The 18701-nt window shown below is 54.3% G+C and overlaps 1 protein-coding gene and 1 long non-coding RNA gene across 4 annotated transcripts; one reads left to right on the forward strand and one right to left on the reverse strand.

The window, feature by feature from the left end:
• Positions 1-255: 255 nt before the first annotated feature.
• DAP3 (death associated protein 3) lies at positions 256-18149 on the forward strand. Of its 3 annotated transcripts, none has more exons than XM_051773329.1 (13): positions 256-337; positions 2181-2226; positions 5952-6071; positions 8629-8760; positions 9920-10028; positions 10451-10543; positions 11648-11778; positions 13096-13176; positions 14341-14499; positions 15253-15312; positions 16388-16477; positions 17732-17849; positions 17938-18149. In XM_051773329.1, the coding sequence occupies exons 2-13, from the start codon at positions 2185-2187 to the stop codon at positions 18021-18023; spliced, it is 1221 nt and encodes a 406-aa protein (XP_051629289.1). In that variant the 5' UTR covers positions 256-337; positions 2181-2184; the 3' UTR covers positions 18024-18149. The 3 variants fall into 3 exon arrangements, with proteins under 3 accessions (XP_051629289.1, XP_051629288.1, XP_051629290.1); XM_051773328.1 differs by lacking the exon at positions 256-337 and adding an exon at positions 1508-1895; XM_051773330.1 differs by lacking the exon at positions 256-337 and adding an exon at positions 1522-1895 and having other exon boundaries at positions 8659-8760.
• On the reverse strand, positions 14607-15074 carry LOC127463630 (uncharacterized). The gene is made up of 3 exons (XR_007900901.1): positions 15057-15074; positions 14867-14942; positions 14607-14792 (listed from the first exon to the last, which is right to left on the reverse strand). It is a non-coding gene; the product is annotated as an uncharacterized LOC127463630 (long non-coding RNA).
• Positions 18150-18701: the final 552 nt, after the last annotated feature.

Below are 18701 nucleotides of genomic sequence, written 5' to 3' on the forward strand. Positions count from 1 at the left end.
CGCGCCTTCGATTATTGATTAAATCGGCGAAAAGCCGGAAACGAGACCAAGAACGCGCAAAAAAACCGACACTGAGGAGCCGCGCGGCCCGCGGAGAAACCGAAATTCGGCCAATTAACGCGATCGACATTTTAACGCCATCAACATTTCAACGCCGCTCGGAAACGGGCGCAGAGAGCCACGCCCACCGGCCACGCCCACCCGGCCACGCCCGCTGTGGCCACGCCCCTCCCCGGCCACGCCCCCGGCCACGCCCCCCGTCCCTCCGAGCCCCCGTAGCGGCCGCGCGTCAGCCCGGGGGCGGCACCGGGAGGCGGCACCGGCACCGGCGGGTCCGGTGAGTGCGGGGGCACCGCCAGCCCCCCTCCGAGACCCCTCGGCGACCCTTCGGGGCCGCCCCCGGCCCCTCCCCGGGCCCTCCCGGGGCGCTCCCGGAGCCCTGCGGGAGTCCCGGGAAGGGGGAGCGGGAAGCACGTGGGGGGCACCGGGGGGACCGGGGGGGGACCGGGGGGGGCTCGGCAGAGACTCCGCAACAACCGGGGGGGGTTTATCGTATTTTAACTTTTGAGGTTGCGGGTTGATGGCGGAAAATTCGCCTTTTTTGGGGGGGGGCGGAGTTATCGGCGTGGTTTTTAGTTCTTTAAATTTAAATTATAGAAATCCTTATAAATTGAGTGATAAAGAATGCATACACATATAAATATATTTGTATGTATAATTAATATAAGTGGTAAAGAATATAGAAATATACTCATGTATAAGTAATATAAATGATAAAGAGTATAGAAATATATCCATGTATAAGTAATATAAGCGATAAAGAGTATAGAAATATATCCATGTATAATTAATATAAATAATAAAGAATATATAATTATATATTCATATATGGAAATAATAAAGAACACAAAATAGATATGTTTTCATATAGAAATATAATAAATAATATAAATAGTAAAGAATATATAAGTATATATGTTTTCATAAAGAAATCCTTATAAATAATATAAATAGTAAAAATATATATAAGTATATATGTTTTCATATAGAAATCTTTTTAAATAATATAAATAATAAAGAATATATAAATATATCTTTTCCATATAGAAATCCTTATAAAATAAATAATAAAGAATATATAAATATATTTTTTCATATAGAAATCTTTATAATATAAGTAACAAAGAATATGTAAATATATATATTCTATTTATATATATAAATAATATAAATAATAAAGAGCACAGGCTTCTGTGGATTCTGTCAGAATGTTTAAGAAAACCTTTAAAAATGAACAGAAAGTTTTAAAAAATTGACAGAAAGTTTATAAAACTTAACAGTTAAAAAAAAAATTAACAGAAAGTTTTTTAAAAAAAAAGACGAAGTTCTAAAAAAAAAAAAAACAGAAAGAAAGTTAAAAAAATTACCAGGGAGTTTAAAAAAACGGGCAGAAAGCTTAAAAAATGGATGGAAAGTTTTTATCAAAATGGATGTAAAGTTTAAAAAATTGACAGGAAGTTTTATGAAAACGGAGAGAAAGTTTAAAAAAAAAGGGCAAAGTTTGAAAAAATGGATGGAAGGTTTTAAAAAAAGGACAGAGTTTGAAAGAGATGGATAGAAAGTTAAAGAAAAAGGACAAAGTGTAAAAAATTAAGAGAAAGTTTAAAAGAATTGACAGAGTTTAAAAAATGGACAGAGTTTAAAAAATGGACAGAAAGTTAAAAAAATTAGAAGCATCTTCAGTGTCTGCATTATTCCAGTTTCTTCACAATAATCACCCCTGCAGCTCTTACATCTTTTAACTTTTCTTTTAGCTGCAGCCAAAATTCCTTCCCTGACAAAAGACTCTGTTCTCCTCAGCAGATGAATGAAATACCTTGATTCACAAATTAAGGGTTGGGTTTTTTTTTTGGTAACTGTATTTCTGGAAAAAAAGGGAAATACCTTGATTTAGAAACGGAGGGGGTTTTTTTTTGTGCAAATGCATTTCTGAAGAAAGGGCCGTGTAATTAATGGGATGGTTTTTATCAGGCAAACGATGCTGACCCCTGGATGGCTGCAGAGCATCTGACCCTTGGCCTGGGTTATTTGTGTGCCTTGACATGGAACTATTCTCTCCCAGCGTAAGGTACATTAAGCACAATAAAAACCCCCTAAAATATCCACTTGTGTCCCTGCAGAAAAATGCTGAGAAGCCTGAAAGGACTGGCCTGCCGCTCGCTGAAGGTGAGTCCTGTGAGAGCCTCCTGGTATTCCCAGTATTTCAGCTGTCCCACGACCTGGAATGGCCATTTACAGCTGTAAAAAATGAGAGTTTTCTTATATTTCTCATCTGAGAGCGTTGTCCAAACGCCCCTGGAGCTCTGGCAGCCTCGGGGCCGGGACCTGGGGAGCCTGTCTGGGGGAAGAGCCTTTCCCCTTTTTCATTTTCTGAGCCTAAAAACCAGCTCAGTGCTGGTGTTAAAATCAGCTGTGCCCCGGCTCGGAGCAGCCCCGGGATCCCGGGAGAGCTTCCTTCCCCCACCAGGAGTTCCACTCCTGGAATTCCAGAATTCCACTCCCTCAGAGAACTCCCTGGGAACTGGCTCATGGCCCGTAGAGATTCCAGGTCCTGGTCTGAGACCGGGCTTTCTAAAACATGGTACTTGGTGGTGTTGGTTTGAGGGAACATCCTTCAGCCCAAGGGGTGTCTGGAACGGCTTCCCGGGGGGAAGGAGCTCCAGTCGGTTGGTTTGCTGCTGTGCTTGCCCACGGCATCCTGCAGGGAACAGCCTGCAGGGCACATCCCAGAGCCTGGGATCCCGGGAACAGCATCCTGCAGGGAACAGCCTGCAGGGCACATCCCAGGGCCTGGGATCCCGGGAACAGCATCCTGCAGGGAACAGCCTGCAGGGCACATCCCAGGGCCTGGGATCCCAGGAACAGCATCCTGCAGGGATCAGCCAGCCCTTCCCAGGGCCTGGGATCCCGGGAACATGAGGGAACAGCATCCTGCAGGGAACAGCCTGCAGGGCCCTTCCCAGAGCTGGGATCCCGGGAACAGCATCCTGCAGGGAACAGCATCCTGCAGGGAACAGCCTGCAGGGCCCTTCCCAGAGCTGGGATCCCGGGAACAGCATCCTGCAGGGAACAGCCTGCAGGGCATATCCCAGGGCCTGGGATCCCATGGAACATGCGGGAACAGCATCCTGCAGGGAACAGCCGGCCCTTCCCAGAGCCTGGGATCCCGGGAACAGCATCCTGCAGGGAACAACCAGCCCTTCCCAGAGCCCGGGATCCCGTGGAACGTGCGGGAACAGCATCCTGCAGGGAACAGCCGGCCCTTCCCAAAGCTGGGATCCCGGGAACAGCATCCTGCAGGGAACAACCGGCCCTTCCCGGAGCCTGGGATCCCGTGGAACATGCGGGAACAGCTCCACCTCACGGGCTCCAGGCTCCGGATAAATCCCCGGGCACCACGTGATGCTCCGCTGCCATTTCAGGGATCCCCGTCGGGAGACTCCTGTGTCCTCTGGCAGATGGAAACTCGCCCTCAGAAACCCACTCCCGGGATAAACAGCTTTAAGGGAGCTGAGGGACGTGCTGGGATTTGCTGTGCAGAGGAGGCAGGGAGGGCTGGGGGTGTTTCTGGCATTCCAGGGATCAGTGATCAGCTGTTTGTCAAAGAGGAGGGACTGTGTTGCTGCTCTAAAAATCAGAATATGTAGTGTTTTGCCAGGGCTGTTCTGGGTCACTTGAAGGTCTTCTTGCAGCCTGTTAAATATCCACACATTCCTGCATGGATTTTGTAAATCACAGGTAATCTGTGTCTCTGAAATCTCTCTGTGCCTCTGAAACTTGGGATAACCGTGAGCAGGATCCTGCTCACGGCTCCAGGAGCTCGTGTTCACTTGGTAGCACTGGAGAGGTGAAGGATTTCCTGTCTCCAGCTTCTTGGAAGCTGCTTCTGGAGCCACAGCCCACAAAGGGAAAGTTCTGAAGGCCACACAGAGGTTTTGGGAAAGACCTGTTAAAGCTCCAAGTGACACTGTAAACCAGTGTCCTTCCAGGAGAAAGGGGGAGTCATTCAGGGGTGGGATTTGCTCTGTTGATGGAAAAGTACAAATTTGGTGTGTTTTGGTTGCAGAACCAGAGGACTGAACTTCAAGGCAAAGTCCTCCTCACACTGTCAATCATCCTGAATCCCACTCCCTTAGGGAACTCTCTGGGAACTGGATTGTGTCCTGTAGAGATTCCAGGTCCTGGTCTGAGACTGGGCTTTCTAAAACCTGGTACCTGGGGGTGTTGGTTTGAGGAAACATTGTTCAACCAAGGGCTGTGTGAGGACACACTTAAAAACTCAGCACCAAGCAAGAGGTGAATCCTTGCTTCAGTTCCCTTCGTGGCTGCACAGCTCAGGGACAAGGATCTGGGGGGGACTCCTGGGAAGGGGGTCTTACAGCCCCAGAGCCTCACCTGAGCCTTGAGAAGGAGGGAATGTGGGATCATGGAGTCATGGAATGGTCTGGGTTGGAAGGGACCTTGAAGCTCACCCAGTGCCACCCCCTGCCATGGGCAGGGGCACCTTCCACTGTCCAAGGTTGCTCCAAGCCCCGTCCAGCCTGGCCTTGGACACTTCAGGGATGGGGCAGCCACAGCTTCTCTGGGCAACCTGCTCAAGGAAAGTGAGGAGGACTGGGATTCCAGGCTGGGAATGGCTTAGGGCTGACGTTTTCTGGGTGAACAGGTGCCAAGAGTCGCCTGCTCCAGTTGTTCCTGTGTTAAATTGACATCTTTGGGCCTTGCTCTGGGCTGTAAATGGTCACTTCTGTGGACTTGGGGCTAAATGTAGCCAAATAAACCATCCCGAGTGATCATTTGGATTTGGGGAGGAAATGTGGGAACAAGGGAAGAGAGTGATGACCCCAGTGGCTGTTGGGTGATCTCCCCCTTCCCACTGCAGCACTTTGTCCCTGAGGGATCTGCTGTGGGCTCCAAACTGGTTTAATTCCTTCCCCCACAGGACAGCAAGTGCTGAAATGCTGACTCAGGAGTCCAGTGTGTGCTGGACACGGAATGTGGGGCAATCCCACCTTCTCCTGAGCCCTTGTGGGAGCACTGGGGTGGCAGCAGAGCTGTGTCACGCCACGGAGAGCTGAGGCAGCTGGCCCTGGCTCTGAGCTCTGGTTCCTGCTGCTCCCGTGTGGACAGACAGAACAGGGAAACTGCTGGCTCTGTGTTCAGCTGCAAGTGTCCCTGTCAGTGCTGAGAGGGGCTCAGCTCCTCCCTGAGCCTCTCTGGAGGATGCACTTTCCAAATCAGTGACAAATGCCTGTGTTTGCTTTCACCAGCACAGAATAAAATGCTTGTGCTGCCACTGCTCCCTCTCCTGCCTGTTTTGGCTGGGCTGCCCGGGCAGGATTCAGCAGCCTGTCTGGGCAGAAATGAATTAATCAGCTTAGCTGGCTGTTTTGGTTTCTCTAATGGCAGAGCCTGGATGCAGGGACACAGGGAAATCAGTGCAGGGGAGTGTAATTATAAACATCAAATAGTGGGCAGAGCTGCACTAATCCCTCAGTAATTGAGGTGATTATGGATTACCAGACAGCCTGAGTTTCCGAGGTGCTAACTACCACTTCCCAGCAGTGGGGCCTTGACAGCTGGACTTGGGAATCTTAGGGAATCTTGCAGGGAAGAACTCGGGGGCAGGGCTTGTCTCAGCTGAGGTGAGTTCAGGTGGGAATGGTTTAGGTGCATGTATCTAAATGTGAAATCTGGTTCTACAGCGTGATGTTTTCGTAATGAATTGACATGCTAATGATGAGCTCTCCTTCTAATTGCAATTAGAGTTCAGTTCTGGCTGGCACGTGCCATGCCACGAGCGCACAAAACAAACCCACTGGGTGTTTTTCTTCCCGCTAATCCTTGGCTGCTGAGAGGTTTGTTGTGTGTTTGCCTTGTTTTTCCCTTAGCTGGAGCAGGGCTGTGGCCTCCCCACAGCAGCCAAGGAGTGCCTGAGCTCCGTTGCCAGCCAGGATGTCCCGACCCCACAGAGGCCCCGAGCGGTTTTCCACACCAGCGAGAGCGACCCGGTGAGTCCCCTGGGTGACACCCCTGTCCCTGTCACACAGCCAGGCCTGGGTGCCACCAGGACGTGCTGGGGCCAGGAATGCTGATGGGGATTGTGTTGTTTCAGAGAAGGAGGTTCACAGCCCTAAACCAGGGGTGCAATCCCACGGGAACGGCCGCGGCTGGGCAGGGCAGGGCGGGGCTGCTCTGCCCGAAAGCCCCTGGGAACAAACATTGATTCCTTTCTCCAGAGCTGCACAGAGGAAGCTCCTACATGTGAGCTTCATCTGTATTTTGCAGGAGCTCAGATGTGTCTGATGACACCATTAATTCCAACTCCAGGGTTGTTCCTCCCTGACCAACCTCCCCGAATTGGCCACGAAGGGGATAAAACCCCCCGAGCCCCCACGACCCTCAGCCCGGCACAGCCCCACAGCATCACAATTCCAGCCTCACACTCCCCGTCTCGGGATGCAAAATGAAGTGGAATAAAGGAATGGAAAGGAGCCTTTGAGGTGCTTTTCTGCTGCCTCTGTAATTGGAGCCTCTCGGTGCCGATTCCTCTGGGGTCTCTATGGAAACGGCAGCGGGGAGATGATCCTGCTGCACGTGACCCCGTGTCTATGGATTGCACAGCAGAGTCCAGATGGCAGTGATTGTCCCCCCTCTGTCCTGTGCCTGCCTTTCACGTTGCCAGGCAACTGGCTTTGGCATTCTGGCTGGATGTGCCCGGGGTTTTGGGGGGTTTTGGTGGCAGCCACCGCGTCCTGCTCCGTCGGCTCGGCCTCCCTGGGGCTCCCTGGGTCGCTCCAGCAGCAAACCTGCACCCCAGGAAGGCCCATGAAAAATGGATTGAGAAGGCCAGATGAACACGAAATTTTTCATAAGATGTGGCTTTTCTGTACCTTTCCATTAGCAAAGCTCAGAGCGACTGAACGTGGGGGCAGAGACACCGTGACCCACTTTGCAGAGGGAGGGAATTTGCCTGAAGTTATGCAGCAAGTCAGGGATGAAGCTGAGAGTGAAAACGGGCTCTGGAGTCCACTGTTTGAGCCCAAAGGTGACACTGCCATGAAAAAACCACAGTTAATCTGTGTCCAACACGTGCAGGAAAACCCCAGGGAGCCCAGAGTTTGAAATGAGCTCTGATGGGGAAAAGGTTGGAGTCCCAGTTCCCAGATCTCCCCGAGGGACCCCTCCCTGCAGCAGGGCACCTCTTGGAAAGCCAGGATTTGAAATCACCCTTCCTGGGGCAAAGGTTTCCTCCTGACCAGCAGGCACCAGGTTGGCAGCTCCAGCAGCCCAGTGGTTTGCTGGAGTTACCAAATGGTTTCTTCCTCTGGCCAAGGCTGGGAGTTCCTGGAATGCCAGGGCTGTGCCAGGGAAAACCACGGAGCCCAGGACACCCTGACCTGCCCTGGGAGCGCCTGCCCTCAGCCAGGCGTGGAATGGGGAGCAGGAGGGGGCAGAAGGTGAGAGAACAGGAGTGTCCTGTGCTGGAAGGCTGGGAATCTGGTCTGGAGAAGGGAAGGGACACTTCATAACGAGAATTCCTGGGGGTGTGGCAGCACTGCAGCAGTAGCATGTGAAGGATCCATCAAGAACTGGGAAAAGACAAATATTCCTGGCCAAACAGGCACTAATCACACCCAGGCCCAGCTGCTCAAAAAGAAAGAAAACAGGGAAGTTGTTATATTTGTTGGTTTTATATATATGTATGTATAAGAGACTGACATGCACAAGAATGAAAAGGAGGATTTTTTTACTTTAAATCCATGGAAAAGTGCAGAAAGCAGGACATGATAGAAGCTTCAAAGCTTGGCACCAAACTGCTGGAAGTCACACAAGAAGGGCTGCAGAATATATGTATTTTATATATATATATGCATATATAATGTCCTGTATATGCTGTCCTAATTAGACACAAAATCTGATGACTAGAACAAGAGGAAATAAATAAGTGCTTTGCAGGTGTTGCATGGCAGGAAAAGACAATAAAGGGAAAAACAAGGCATGAAATAGGTATTAAATTTTCATATTTTGGTAGCAGCACCTTCTTGTAGTGCACAGTCAGATCTGCAGGTATTCACTAGAGATAAATGCAGAAGGATTCAGGTCTGGTGCAGGAATAACCCTGATCACTGAGGTCACAGCAAGGGACTGGAAATTATTGCCCCAGGAAAGAGACTGGGAGGTTTTTTTAAGCCTCCAACAGCAGTGACCAAGTGGCACCTTGGGAGCTGCTGCTGAGGCAGAAAACATCGTTTTGTCACCAAAAAAAAGTAAAGGGGGCTCCACAGGGAACTCCAGAGCTGCTGTGGAGGTTTGGGGGGACCAGAAGGACGAGGGGACTGATGGAAGGTGAGATGAATCCATGGAGGTTCCTACAGGAGCTCAGGGAATCCCTTCATTGTTCAGTGCCAGGTGGGAGCTCCTTTCTTTTGGCTCTCCCAAAGCACCTCCCAGCAGTGTCCTGACCCCACAATTCCTGCTTTGTGCTCTGATCCCAGTAAGAGGGTACTGCTGGGATTGACTGAGTGTTCCCTCTCTGTTCCCTCCTCCCTTCTCTGTCTGGGCCAGAGTGTGACAGTTCCCCTTCTCCCCTGCCAGGCCAAGCACACGGAGCAGCACGAGGGTCGGCACTACAACATCCCCCTGGAGGAGGTGAAGGCCGTGTTCCCACATGGGCTCCCCTACCGCTTCCAGCAGCAGGTACTCCAGCTTGGAGCAGCTTTGGAGGGAGGGTCCTGGGGCTGCCCCATCCCTGGAAGGGTCCAAGCCCAGGCTGGACAGGGCTTGGAGCACCCTGGGCTGGTGGGAGGTGTCCCTTTCCACGGCAAGGGGTCGGAACGAGATGATCTTTAAGGTCCTTTCCAAACCATTCCCTGATTCTCTGTGGGAAGAACCAGATCCTTTGGCAGCTACAATGCTCCCCTGTTGGAATAAGAGGGATGACCTGCTGCAGGAGTGCAGTTATCCCTGGTCCTGACTGTTATTTCCAACACCTAAACGGGATGAGTCAGCCCACCCGGAGGAGAGGCTGCAGAGTTCCAGGATCCCACCTCGGGCCATGTTCATTCCCATATTTTCCATCCCTGACTCCCCAGCACCTGCTGAATTACAGAAATGTTTGCCACGGTTATATTTCTGTGTGAAACAGGCTGGCTGATGAAATCAAGTTTATGGGGGCAACAAAAAAACCCCGGTGCCTTGATTTCTGTGGTGAGACAGATGGAGCTCTGTGAGCTGGGAGCAGATTCCTTACCTGGGGGCATCCCTTGGCTCTGGATTCATGGACAGGCTGCTTGGCTGCCCCTCAATCTGTCAGATGATGGAGCAGCTAATCCTGGGAAGGGTTTCCAGGCACGGAAAGGACGGGAAGGTCCTTGGGAAGCAGCGCGGCTTCAGCGGCTCGACCGACCTGACACCCGGGCAGGGAGGGCAGAGCTGGGGGTGTCCAGAGCCCCCAGGCAGTGATGGGGCAGAGCTGGGGGTGTCCAGAGCCCCCAGGCAGTGATGGGGCAGAACTGGGGGTGTCCAGAGCCCCCAGGCAGCGATGGGGCAGAGCTGGGGGTGTCCAGAGCCCCCAGGCAGCGATGGGGCAGAACTGGGGGTGTCCAGAGCCCCCAGGCAGCGATGGGGCAGAACTGGGGGTGTCCAGAGCCCCCAGGCAGCGATGGGGCAGAGCTGGGGGTGTCCAGAGCCCCCAGGCAGCGATGGGGCAGAGCTGGGGGTGTCCAGAGCCCCCAGGCAGCGATGGGGCAGAGCTGGGGGTGTCCAGAGCCCCCAGGCAGCGATGGGGCAGAGCTGGGAGCAGCTGTGCTCGGCCAGCAGCAGCAGCAGCTCAGTCCCTCTCTGCTCCTGTCCTCAGATCCAGACCTTCAACGAGGCCTGCGTGATGGTGCGCAGGCCGGCGCTCGAGCTCTTCGCCTACCTGAGGGGCACCAACCTCGCCCACCCCGCGGTCAGATACGTCATCTGTATCCTTGGCCACCCCCTGAGGGGGGAGTGCAGGTGAAACCCAAGCTGTCTGTGCAGGGAGGGTGGTGTTCTGGCCGGGCTGAGCCTCCAGGAGCTGGTTGTGCCCCGTGGGCTGTGTCAGCGCTCGGCTCCGAGCACCTCGGGAACTTTGGGGCTTGGAGACCTTTCCCCTGCCCCGGTTGGGCTCGTGGCACATCCCTCCCTGCAGAGGGCTGGCAGCACTCCTGAGGGGAGGGGGCTCCTCAGCTCTGCCCAGCGGGGTGGGATGCAGGGGGAAGGAGCCCCATCCTGTCGCTGGATGGAATGTCACCCCTGCTTTGACAACCTCTGGACTCCCCTTAGTGCCTTTCCTGACAAAAACGAGCACAAGGTGTGAGCTGAAGTGCTTTTTAGAGACTTTCCTTGACAGTGCCTGTTGGAGATGGTGAGAGGGGAACAGGGAAGACCATGACCCTGTGCCATGTGGTTCACTTCTGCTCCAGGCAGGGCTGGCTGGTGCTGCACATCCCCGATGGTGAGAACAGCAGAGTCCCCCTGTCCCCACACCAAACACGTGCTGCTCCGGGAGATGCTGCTCCCAGGGAAAGCTGTGGGCTGGGGCCACAGCAAATCACCCTTGTTTTCCCCTAGAAAAGGTTTATAAAGCACAAAACCCCCAAATAAAGCAGAGCATAATAATTATTATTAATAATATAATATAATAATAATAATAATTATAATCATCATGGCTAGGCTTCGCCAATGAAGATTTTGATAATATAATATATAATTACACTATTATAATATAATTAGATTATAATCTATTATAATATATAATAATATATATTTTATATATTATGATAATAAAATATAATATAATAATAATAATAATTAGCTCACACAGGGTTTGAGTCAGTCTGATTTTCCCCAGTGTGTGGGTCTGTGTGGATCCTCTGCTCCCAAGGGAGAGTCCTCCAGTAAAGCTGGAGGAGTGCTGCCTCCAGCTCCATGTTCCCAGCAGAGGAAGGACATGGAGCTGTTGGAGCAAGTCCAGAGGAGGCCCCAGGGTGATCAGAGCAGCTCTGCTGGGAGGAAAGGCTGGGAGAATTGGGATTGTTCAGCCTGGAGAAGAAAAGCTTTGGGGTGACCTGATTGTGGTCTTCCAGTGCCTGCAGGAGCTACAGGAAGGATGGAGAGAGACTATTTCCAAGGGCCTGAAGTGCCAGGACAAGTGTGAACGGCTTCAAAGTGACAGAGGGTGGATTTAGATTGGATATTAGGAGGAAATTCCTCCCTGGGAGGGTGGGGAGGCCCTGGCACAGGGTGCCCAGAGAAACTGTGGCTGCCCCTGGATCCCTGGGAGTGTCCAAGGCCAGGTTGGATGGGGCTTGGAGCAACCTGGGCTAGTGGAAGGTGTCCCTGCCCGTGGCAGGGGGTGGAATGAGCTTTAAGGTCCTTCCCAACCCAACCCATTCCATGATTCTCTGACTTCCCTTACCAGTGTAGCAGGATAAGGACAAGCAATAACCCCCCCCTCCTTCCCCCACCTCACACCATTGTTTTGACTGGAAAAAAAAAAAAAAAGAAAAGAAAAAAAACGATAAAAAATGCAAACCAACTGTTCTCCTTTTGCTCCCAGCTCACCTCTGGGTGAAGAACTGCAGGGAGCTCCTGCAGTCCTCCTACAAGAAGGAGCGGCTGGATCAGCCTCTGCAGGCCTCGGCCTGGCTCAAGAACTTCAAAACCACCAATGAACGGTTCCTGAGAGAGGTTTGTGGAGCCAGCCAGGACAGGTTTAGGAAGGGCAGGTCCTGCCTGACCCCCCCACAATGTCCTTTCAGGCCCAGGGGACCCTGGGGGGTGAGGGAAGGGGTGGGTGTGTCTGCCCAGCCTTCAGCAAAGCCTTGGGAATTGTCTGCCCTGGAAAAGCTTCAGCCCGTGGCTTGGACAGGGACATTCCCTGCTGGGTCAAGGGCCTGGGGAGTGCTGGGGGATGGAGCTGCATCCAGGTGGGATCTGGGCACTGGGGTGTCCCCAGGGTGATGGAGCTGCATCCAGGGGGGATCTGGGCACTGGGGGTGTCCCCAGGGGGATGGAGCTGCATCCAGGGGGGATCTGGGCACTGGGGGGGTCCCCCAGTTGGGCCCAGTCCTGTTCAATGTCTCTGTTGATGATCGGGGTGAGGGGATGGAGTGAACCATCACAAACGTGCAGGGGACACCAGGCTGGGGGGTGGATCTGCTGGAAGGCAGGAGGGCTCTGCAGAGGGACCTGGACAGGCTGGATCCAGGGGCTGATTCCAACGGGATGAGGTTCAACCAGGTCGAGGGGCACAACAACCCCCGGCAGCCCCCCGGGCTGGGCCAGGGTGGGAAGGGAGCTGGGATTTGGGATGGGCAGGGAGCTGAACAGGAGCCAGAGTGTGCCCAGGGGGCCAAGAGGGCCGATGGACCCTGGCCTGGCTCGGGATCAGGGGGGCAGCAGGAGCAGGGCAGGGATTGTGCCCCTGGGAGGCCTCCCCTCGAGGGCCGTGTCCAGCTCGGGGCCCTCAGCTCAGGAAGGACATGGAGGGGCTGGAGCAGGACCAGGGAAGAGCAGCCAGGCTGGGGAAGGGGCTGGAGCACAATTCCCGTGAGGAGAGGCTGAGGGGGCTGGGGGGGCTCAGCCTGGACAGGAGGAGGCTCAGGGGAGACCTCCCCACTCTGCACAACTCCTGACAGGAGGGGGGGTCGGGCTCTGCTCCCAGGAACCAGCAGCAGGACAGGAGGGTCTCCAGCTGTGCCAGGGGAGGTTTAGGTTGGACATTAGGAAGGAATTCTTTCCAGAGAGAGTGACCTGACATTGGAATGGGCTGCCCAGGGAGGGGGTGGAGTCCTCACCCTCCATTCCCTGCAGGATTTTAAGCCCAGACTGGATGTGGCCTCAGTGCCACGGGTTGGGAACCACGGTGGGGTTGGAGCAAGGGCTGGACTGGATGATCCCAGAGGGTTTTCCCAGCCTGGCTGATCCTGTGATTCCATGGAAGAACCAGGAATCCATCCTTTGCCCCAGTTCCTCCCCAGTCTCACTGTAGTTCTCTTCCCACAGATAAAAACCCAGAGGAAATACGTGTGGGGCAAACGGGAGAGCACCGAGGAGGGCAGGCCCTTGGGGGAGGTGGTGGAGCAGGTGAGGAATAACCCACAGGGACAATCCTGGGGGGCCCCACCTGGAGCCAGGAGATCCCCCTGTCTGTGTGGGGAACAAACTGCTCCGGGAGCCCTGAGGGATGGGAGTCCTGGGAAAGGGAAGGGGACAGAAAACGTCGTGGGGGATGTGATGGATCTGTGTGTATGTGCCCTGTGTATGCCCTGTGTGTCCTCTGTGTCTCCTGTCCCCTCTGTGTCCCCCCTGTGTCACCTGTGTCCCCTGTGTTCCTGTGTCTCCCCTGTGTGTTCCCTTCTGTGTCCCCTCTGTGTTCCCTTCTGTGTCCCCTCTGTGTCCCCTGTCTCCTCTGTGTCCCCTGTGTCACCCATGTCCCTGTGTCTCCTGTGTACCCCCCATGTTTCCCTTCTGTGTCCCCTGTGTGTCCCTTGTGTGTCCCCATGTCCCCTGTGTGTCTCCTGTGTCCCCTGTCCCCCCGTGTGTCCCGTGTTTCCCCCCTATGACCCCTGTGTGTCCCCCCTGTGTCCCCTCTGTGTTCCCTGCGTGTCCCCTGTGTGTTCCCCCAGTGTGTTCCCCCTGTCTCCTGTGTGTCCTCATCCCCCCTGTATTCTCTGTGTGTCCTCTGTGTTCCCTGGGCCTCCTGTCCCCTCTGTGTCCCTTCTGTGTCCCCTCTGTGTCCCCTCTGTGTCCCCACTGACCCCCCCCGTGTCCCCTCTTGCTGCTGGTTTCTCCTCCTTTCCCCCAGGACAGGCAGCCCAGACCCCCCTGGCGTTACCCCATGCCAGGCCAGCCCTGCTGAGCCCTGTTCCCTTTGCTGAGCCCTATTCCCTGTGCTGAGCCCTGTTCCCTTTCCTGAGCCCTGTTCCCTTTCCTGAGCCCCATTCCCTTTGCTGAGCCCTGTTCCCGTTCCCTGCGCTGAGCCCTGTTCCCTTTTCTGCAGGGCCTGGTGTGGGTCAGGACTGTGCCAGGCCAGCCCTCTGAGCCCTGTTCCCTTTCCCCCAGGGCCTGGCACGGGTCAGGACTGAGCCAGGAGCCCACACTGAGCCCTGTTCCCTTTCCCCCAGGGCCTGGCGTGGGTCAGGACTGTGCCAGGAGCCCACACTGAGCCCTGTTCCCTTTCCCCCTGGGCCTGGCACGGGTCAGGACTGTGCCAGGAGCCCACACTGAGCCCTGTTCCCTTTCCCCCAGGGCCTGGCACGGGTCAGGACTGCCAGTGACGCCGTGGGGGTCGTGCTGAGGGAGCTGAAGCAGCAGAGCCCCCTCGGAACCTTCCGGCTGCTCGTGGCCGTGGACGGGGTCAACGCGCTGTGGGGCCGCACGACGCTCAGGAAGGAGGACAAGAGCCCTGTGAGGACGGGGCTGGGGGTCTCTCCTGCCCTGCTGACGGGGACAGGGGCAGGGGAGGGGGGTTTGTGCAGCTTCAGCTCATCAGGGATCCCTGGGAGATGAGATGCTCGCTCCCTGCCAGGCCCGTGTTGTTAGGGAAGGACGGTCCCTCCCTGCCAGGCCCGTGTTTTTAGGGAAGGAAGGTCCCTCCTGAAGGCAGAAGAGCTGGGGGGTGTTGTTAGAGCAGCAAAGGCCTGGGGGGTTCCCTCTGCAGCCAATGCTCGGGCTTGGAGCTGCAGGGCCGAGGGAAAAACCTGCCCGAGGACACGGAGGATCCTCCCAGGGAAAAACCTGCCTGAAGGACACAGAGGATCCTCCCAGGGAAAACCTGCCTGAAGGACACAGAGGATCCTCCCAGGGAAAAACCTGCCTGAAGGACACAGAGGATCCTCCCAGGGAAAAACCTGCCTGAAGGACACGGAGGATCCTCCCAGGGAAAAACCTGCCTGAAGGACACGGAGGATCCTCCCAGGGAAAAACCTGCCTGAAGGACACGGAGGATCCTCCCAGGGAAAAACCTGCCCGAGGACACGGAGGATCCTCCCAGGGAAAAACCTGCCCAAAAGACAGAGGATCCTTCCAGGGAAAAACCTGCCTGAAGGACAGGAGGATCCTCCTGGGCTGATGGGAGGGAGGAGAGGGGAATTCCTGTGTCAGGCAGAAGCTGCTGGCAGAAAAGAAAACCCCAAAGCTGATGTGTCAAATGTTCCCCAGGTGTCTCCAGAGGAGCTGACGCTTGTGCACAACCTGAGAAAGATGGTGATGAACGACTGGGTGAGTTCCAGGCTGGGCCTTTGGGGTGTCACTCTCAGCCACTAAAGCCACCCCAGGCCCAAAGGCCATAGGTCCTGCAGCCCAGTTGGGTCTCCACCAGTGCTGGTGTCTCATCAGTGCTTCTGGCATCACCCAAAGAGAAGGAGAACAGCTCAAATCCACAGCACTGCCCGATTCCTGTGCTGAATTCCAGTGTGGGACCCCGAGCTGGAGGTGTTTGATAGCCCTTAGGACATCTGGGTTTATGATTTTTTTAACTGATTAGAAGTTTTAGTCCCTGAAGGTCAACTCCTCCTCCTGCTTTTTCAGTCCCCTGGATGCTCAGAGCTCCCACAAGCTGGGCTTCAGATTTAAAGGTCCTTTTTAAAAAAGCAGTTGTTTGCAAACAAAGCCATTTACAGGTAAGAGATGTTTAAATGGCAGTGCTGGGAACACAAGCTGTGTGTTCCCTGTGCCCCCATGGACCTGGAGTAGCAGAGTTAACGTGGTCAGGAGCATTTTAAGTCCATTTTATAGAATTTTGGAATTGATGTAAGATCAAAGAATCACAGAATCCCAGACTGGTTTGGGTTGGAAGGGACCTTAAAGCTCATCCAGTCCCACCCCCTGCCATGGGCAGGGACACCTTCCACTGGCCCAGGTTGCTCCAAGCTCCATCCAGCCTGGCCTTGGGCACTTCCAGGGATCCAGGGGCAGCCACAGCTTCTCTGGGCAACCTGTGTCAGGGCCTCACAGCCAGGAATTCCTTCCCAACATCCCCCTTAGTCAGTGAGAAACCATTCTCTGTGTCCTGTCCCTCCATCCCTTGTCCCCAGTCCCTCTCAGCTCTCCTGGAGCCCCTTTAGGCCCTGGAAGGGGCTCTCAGGTCTCCCTGGAGCCTTCTCCTCTCCAGGTGACCCCCCCCAGCTCTCCCAGCCTGGCTCCAGAGCAGAGGGGCTCCACCCTGGAACCTCCACAGCCCGCTCTGGACTTGTCCCAGCAGCTCCATCTCCCGAGAAGGAGGTTCCTGATGGGTTGATTGTGAGCCAGAGCCGTGCTTGCAGCTCTCAGGGTTTGTTTCTGCCCTGCCTTTCAGAGTGGAGGGGCTGTTGTGACCACCCTCAGCCAGACGGGCTCGCTCTTCAAACCCAGCTCTGCCTACCTGCCCCAGGAGCTGCTGGGCAAGGTGAGTCCCGGGGCCTCCTTTGGGGTTGCTTTGGGTTTATTTTTCCTCTTGGCTTTGGGAAACAAAACCCCTGGTTGGGGGCCCAGGTTCTGTTCAGGGGGACAGACTGTGCTGTGTGGAGGGACAGCTCCAATCCCTGCTCTCTCAGGAGCCAGGGAAGGGCTGGAGCTGTGCCAGGGCAGGCTCAGGTTGGATCTCAGGAAAATCCTTCCCCCAGAGGGTGGTGGGCACTGACCAGGCTCCCCAGGGCAGTGGGCACAGCCCCAGGGCTGCCAGAGCTCCGGGAGGGTTTGGGCAATGCCCTGAGGGACAGGGTGGGATTGTTGGGATATCCTGGACTGGATGATCCTTGTGGTTCCCTTCCCTCAGGATATTCCATGACTGAGCTCTGGTAAAGGTTCACATCAGCTACAAAAACAACTGCTGGATGTGTTTTCTTCTTTCTCCTCCATCTTTCAGCTAAACTTGTAAAAATAAGTATTCTGGAAGTGGTGTGGAGTCAGTAGAAAGCTTGAAGTGCTCAACAGCCCTCTTTGTTAGAAAGCTGGCCAGTGAATTTTCAGAAATGTGAAAATATCCATTTATTTCTCATACTGAATGAATTGTATTAAACCAAATAAGTATTATTGAGCAGAATTGTTCAGATCTAAGATAAAAGCTGTACTACCATAAAATTACATATCCTTTTAGCTTCCAACTAATTCCCAAGCTACAGGTCCTTCAGAACTTTCTGGTGGGCTGACTGGAGGAGAAAGTCCAGTCTCTCCTCTGCCTCCTCCCAGGGCTGCTGTGCTTGGGTTGTTGCCATGGAAATACGACATCTTCGACCTTCCTTTGGTCCTTTCCCAGGCAGAGGATAAAATTAAGCACCTGTTGGAAGGAGAATTCCTCATGGACATTATCAGGTCACTCAGATACAATTGCATAAGAGACTGGAAGGTGCTTCTCCTCTGTGTTCATGGGACCAGAGTTACTCACAATTGAACTGCAGGATTATAACAACCCCTTTTTCTTTATTCACCTTGGAGGGGGAACATCCTTAAATTAAGGCATGTTTTCCCACGCCTTAGCAAATAAAAGGCTACAGGAAAGTTCCTTCTCAGAGCTCCAGCTCTTTGTGCTCTGGGTTAATCAGTCGCCCCACCGAGAGGCAGAATCACCCCCCTGTTTATGGGGCTGTTTGTGGAGATACATCTGTGCAGGCTGTGTCCAGCTGTTACTCACCCAGCCTTCCCTCCCTTCCCCCTTCCCTAGGAGGGGTTTGACGCCCTGGACCCCTTCGTGCCCATCCTGGTGCCCAACTACAGCCCCCGGGAGTTCGAGAGCTGCTACGGGTACTACCTGGAGCGCAGGTGGCTGCAGCACGAGCAAGGTCGGTGCCCCCGGGGCTCTGCCCGCCCTCCCTCAGTCTCTCTCGATCTCTCTAAATCTCCCTTTCTTTCTCTTCCTCTCTCCCCCAGCTCGCACGGAGGACGGGAAGGCGGAGCTGCAGTTCCTGAGCGGCTCCAACCCGCGGCAGCTGGACCGGCTGGCGGGGCCCCTGTAGGGCAGGAACGGGGCCGGGCCCCTTCCCCTGCCCCCAGCTCCTGCTCCGAGGGTGAAACCTCCCCTCCCGCTGATCGCTGTACGAATTTGGGATTAAACAACGGCCTTTCCCGAGAGGATTTTACACGTTCCGCGTTCTGCCACAGCGAACTGGGGCGTCTGACACCCGACTGAAATTCTGGCTAAATGTACACGGGGGCGTTCCGGGCAAACCGAGCCCGGAGGGAATGAAGCACACGCGGGGAATAAATCAGCCCGCACAGGCGAGGGGAGGGGAAGTTTTTGCCAATCCCCAAAGTTTATCCCGTAAAGGAGCGACTGCGATTTTCATTTCCTCAACGGGTTATTATTTCAGCTCGTTCCCAGCCCGGGAGCGCGCGGGGAATGTCAGGGGGAATTCTGAACCACCGATGGTTGGTCGGGGGGCACATCCAGGGAATGTCACGGGGAATTCTGAACCACCGATGGTTGTTCGCAGCCAGGGGGCACATCCAGGGAATGTCACAGGGAATTCTGAACCACCGATGGTTGGTCGCAGCCAGGGGGCACATCCAGGGAATGTCACAGGGAATTCTGAACCACCGATGGTTGGTCGCAGCCAGGGGGCACATCCAGGGAATGTCACAGGGAATTCTGAACCACCGATGGTTGTTCGGGGGGCACATCCCCAGGGAATGTC

The sequence above is a fragment of the Manacus candei genome, unplaced genomic scaffold (genome assembly GCF_025592945.1).
Source record: "Manacus candei isolate 608988 ecotype Guabito, Panama unplaced genomic scaffold, ASM2559294v1 h1tg000166l, whole genome shotgun sequence".
NCBI lineage: Eukaryota > Metazoa > Chordata > Aves > Passeriformes > Pipridae > Manacus > Manacus candei.

What these genes read in the sequence shown, in the direction of transcription:
- DAP3 (XM_051773329.1), top strand. Translation starts at nt 2,185, where the DNA reads ATGCTGAGAAGCCTGAAAGGACTGGCCTGCCGCTCGCTGAAG. An exon ending in ACACCAGCGAGAGCGACCCG is followed by an intron (nt 6,072 to 8,628) that starts GTGAGTCCCCTG and finishes TGTCTGGGCCAG; the next exon opens with AGTGTGACAGTTCCCCTTCT. An exon ending in TGGGGGAGGTGGTGGAGCAG is followed by an intron (nt 13,177 to 14,340) that starts GTGAGGAATAAC and finishes CCTTTCCCCCAG; the next exon opens with GGCCTGGCACGGGTCAGGAC.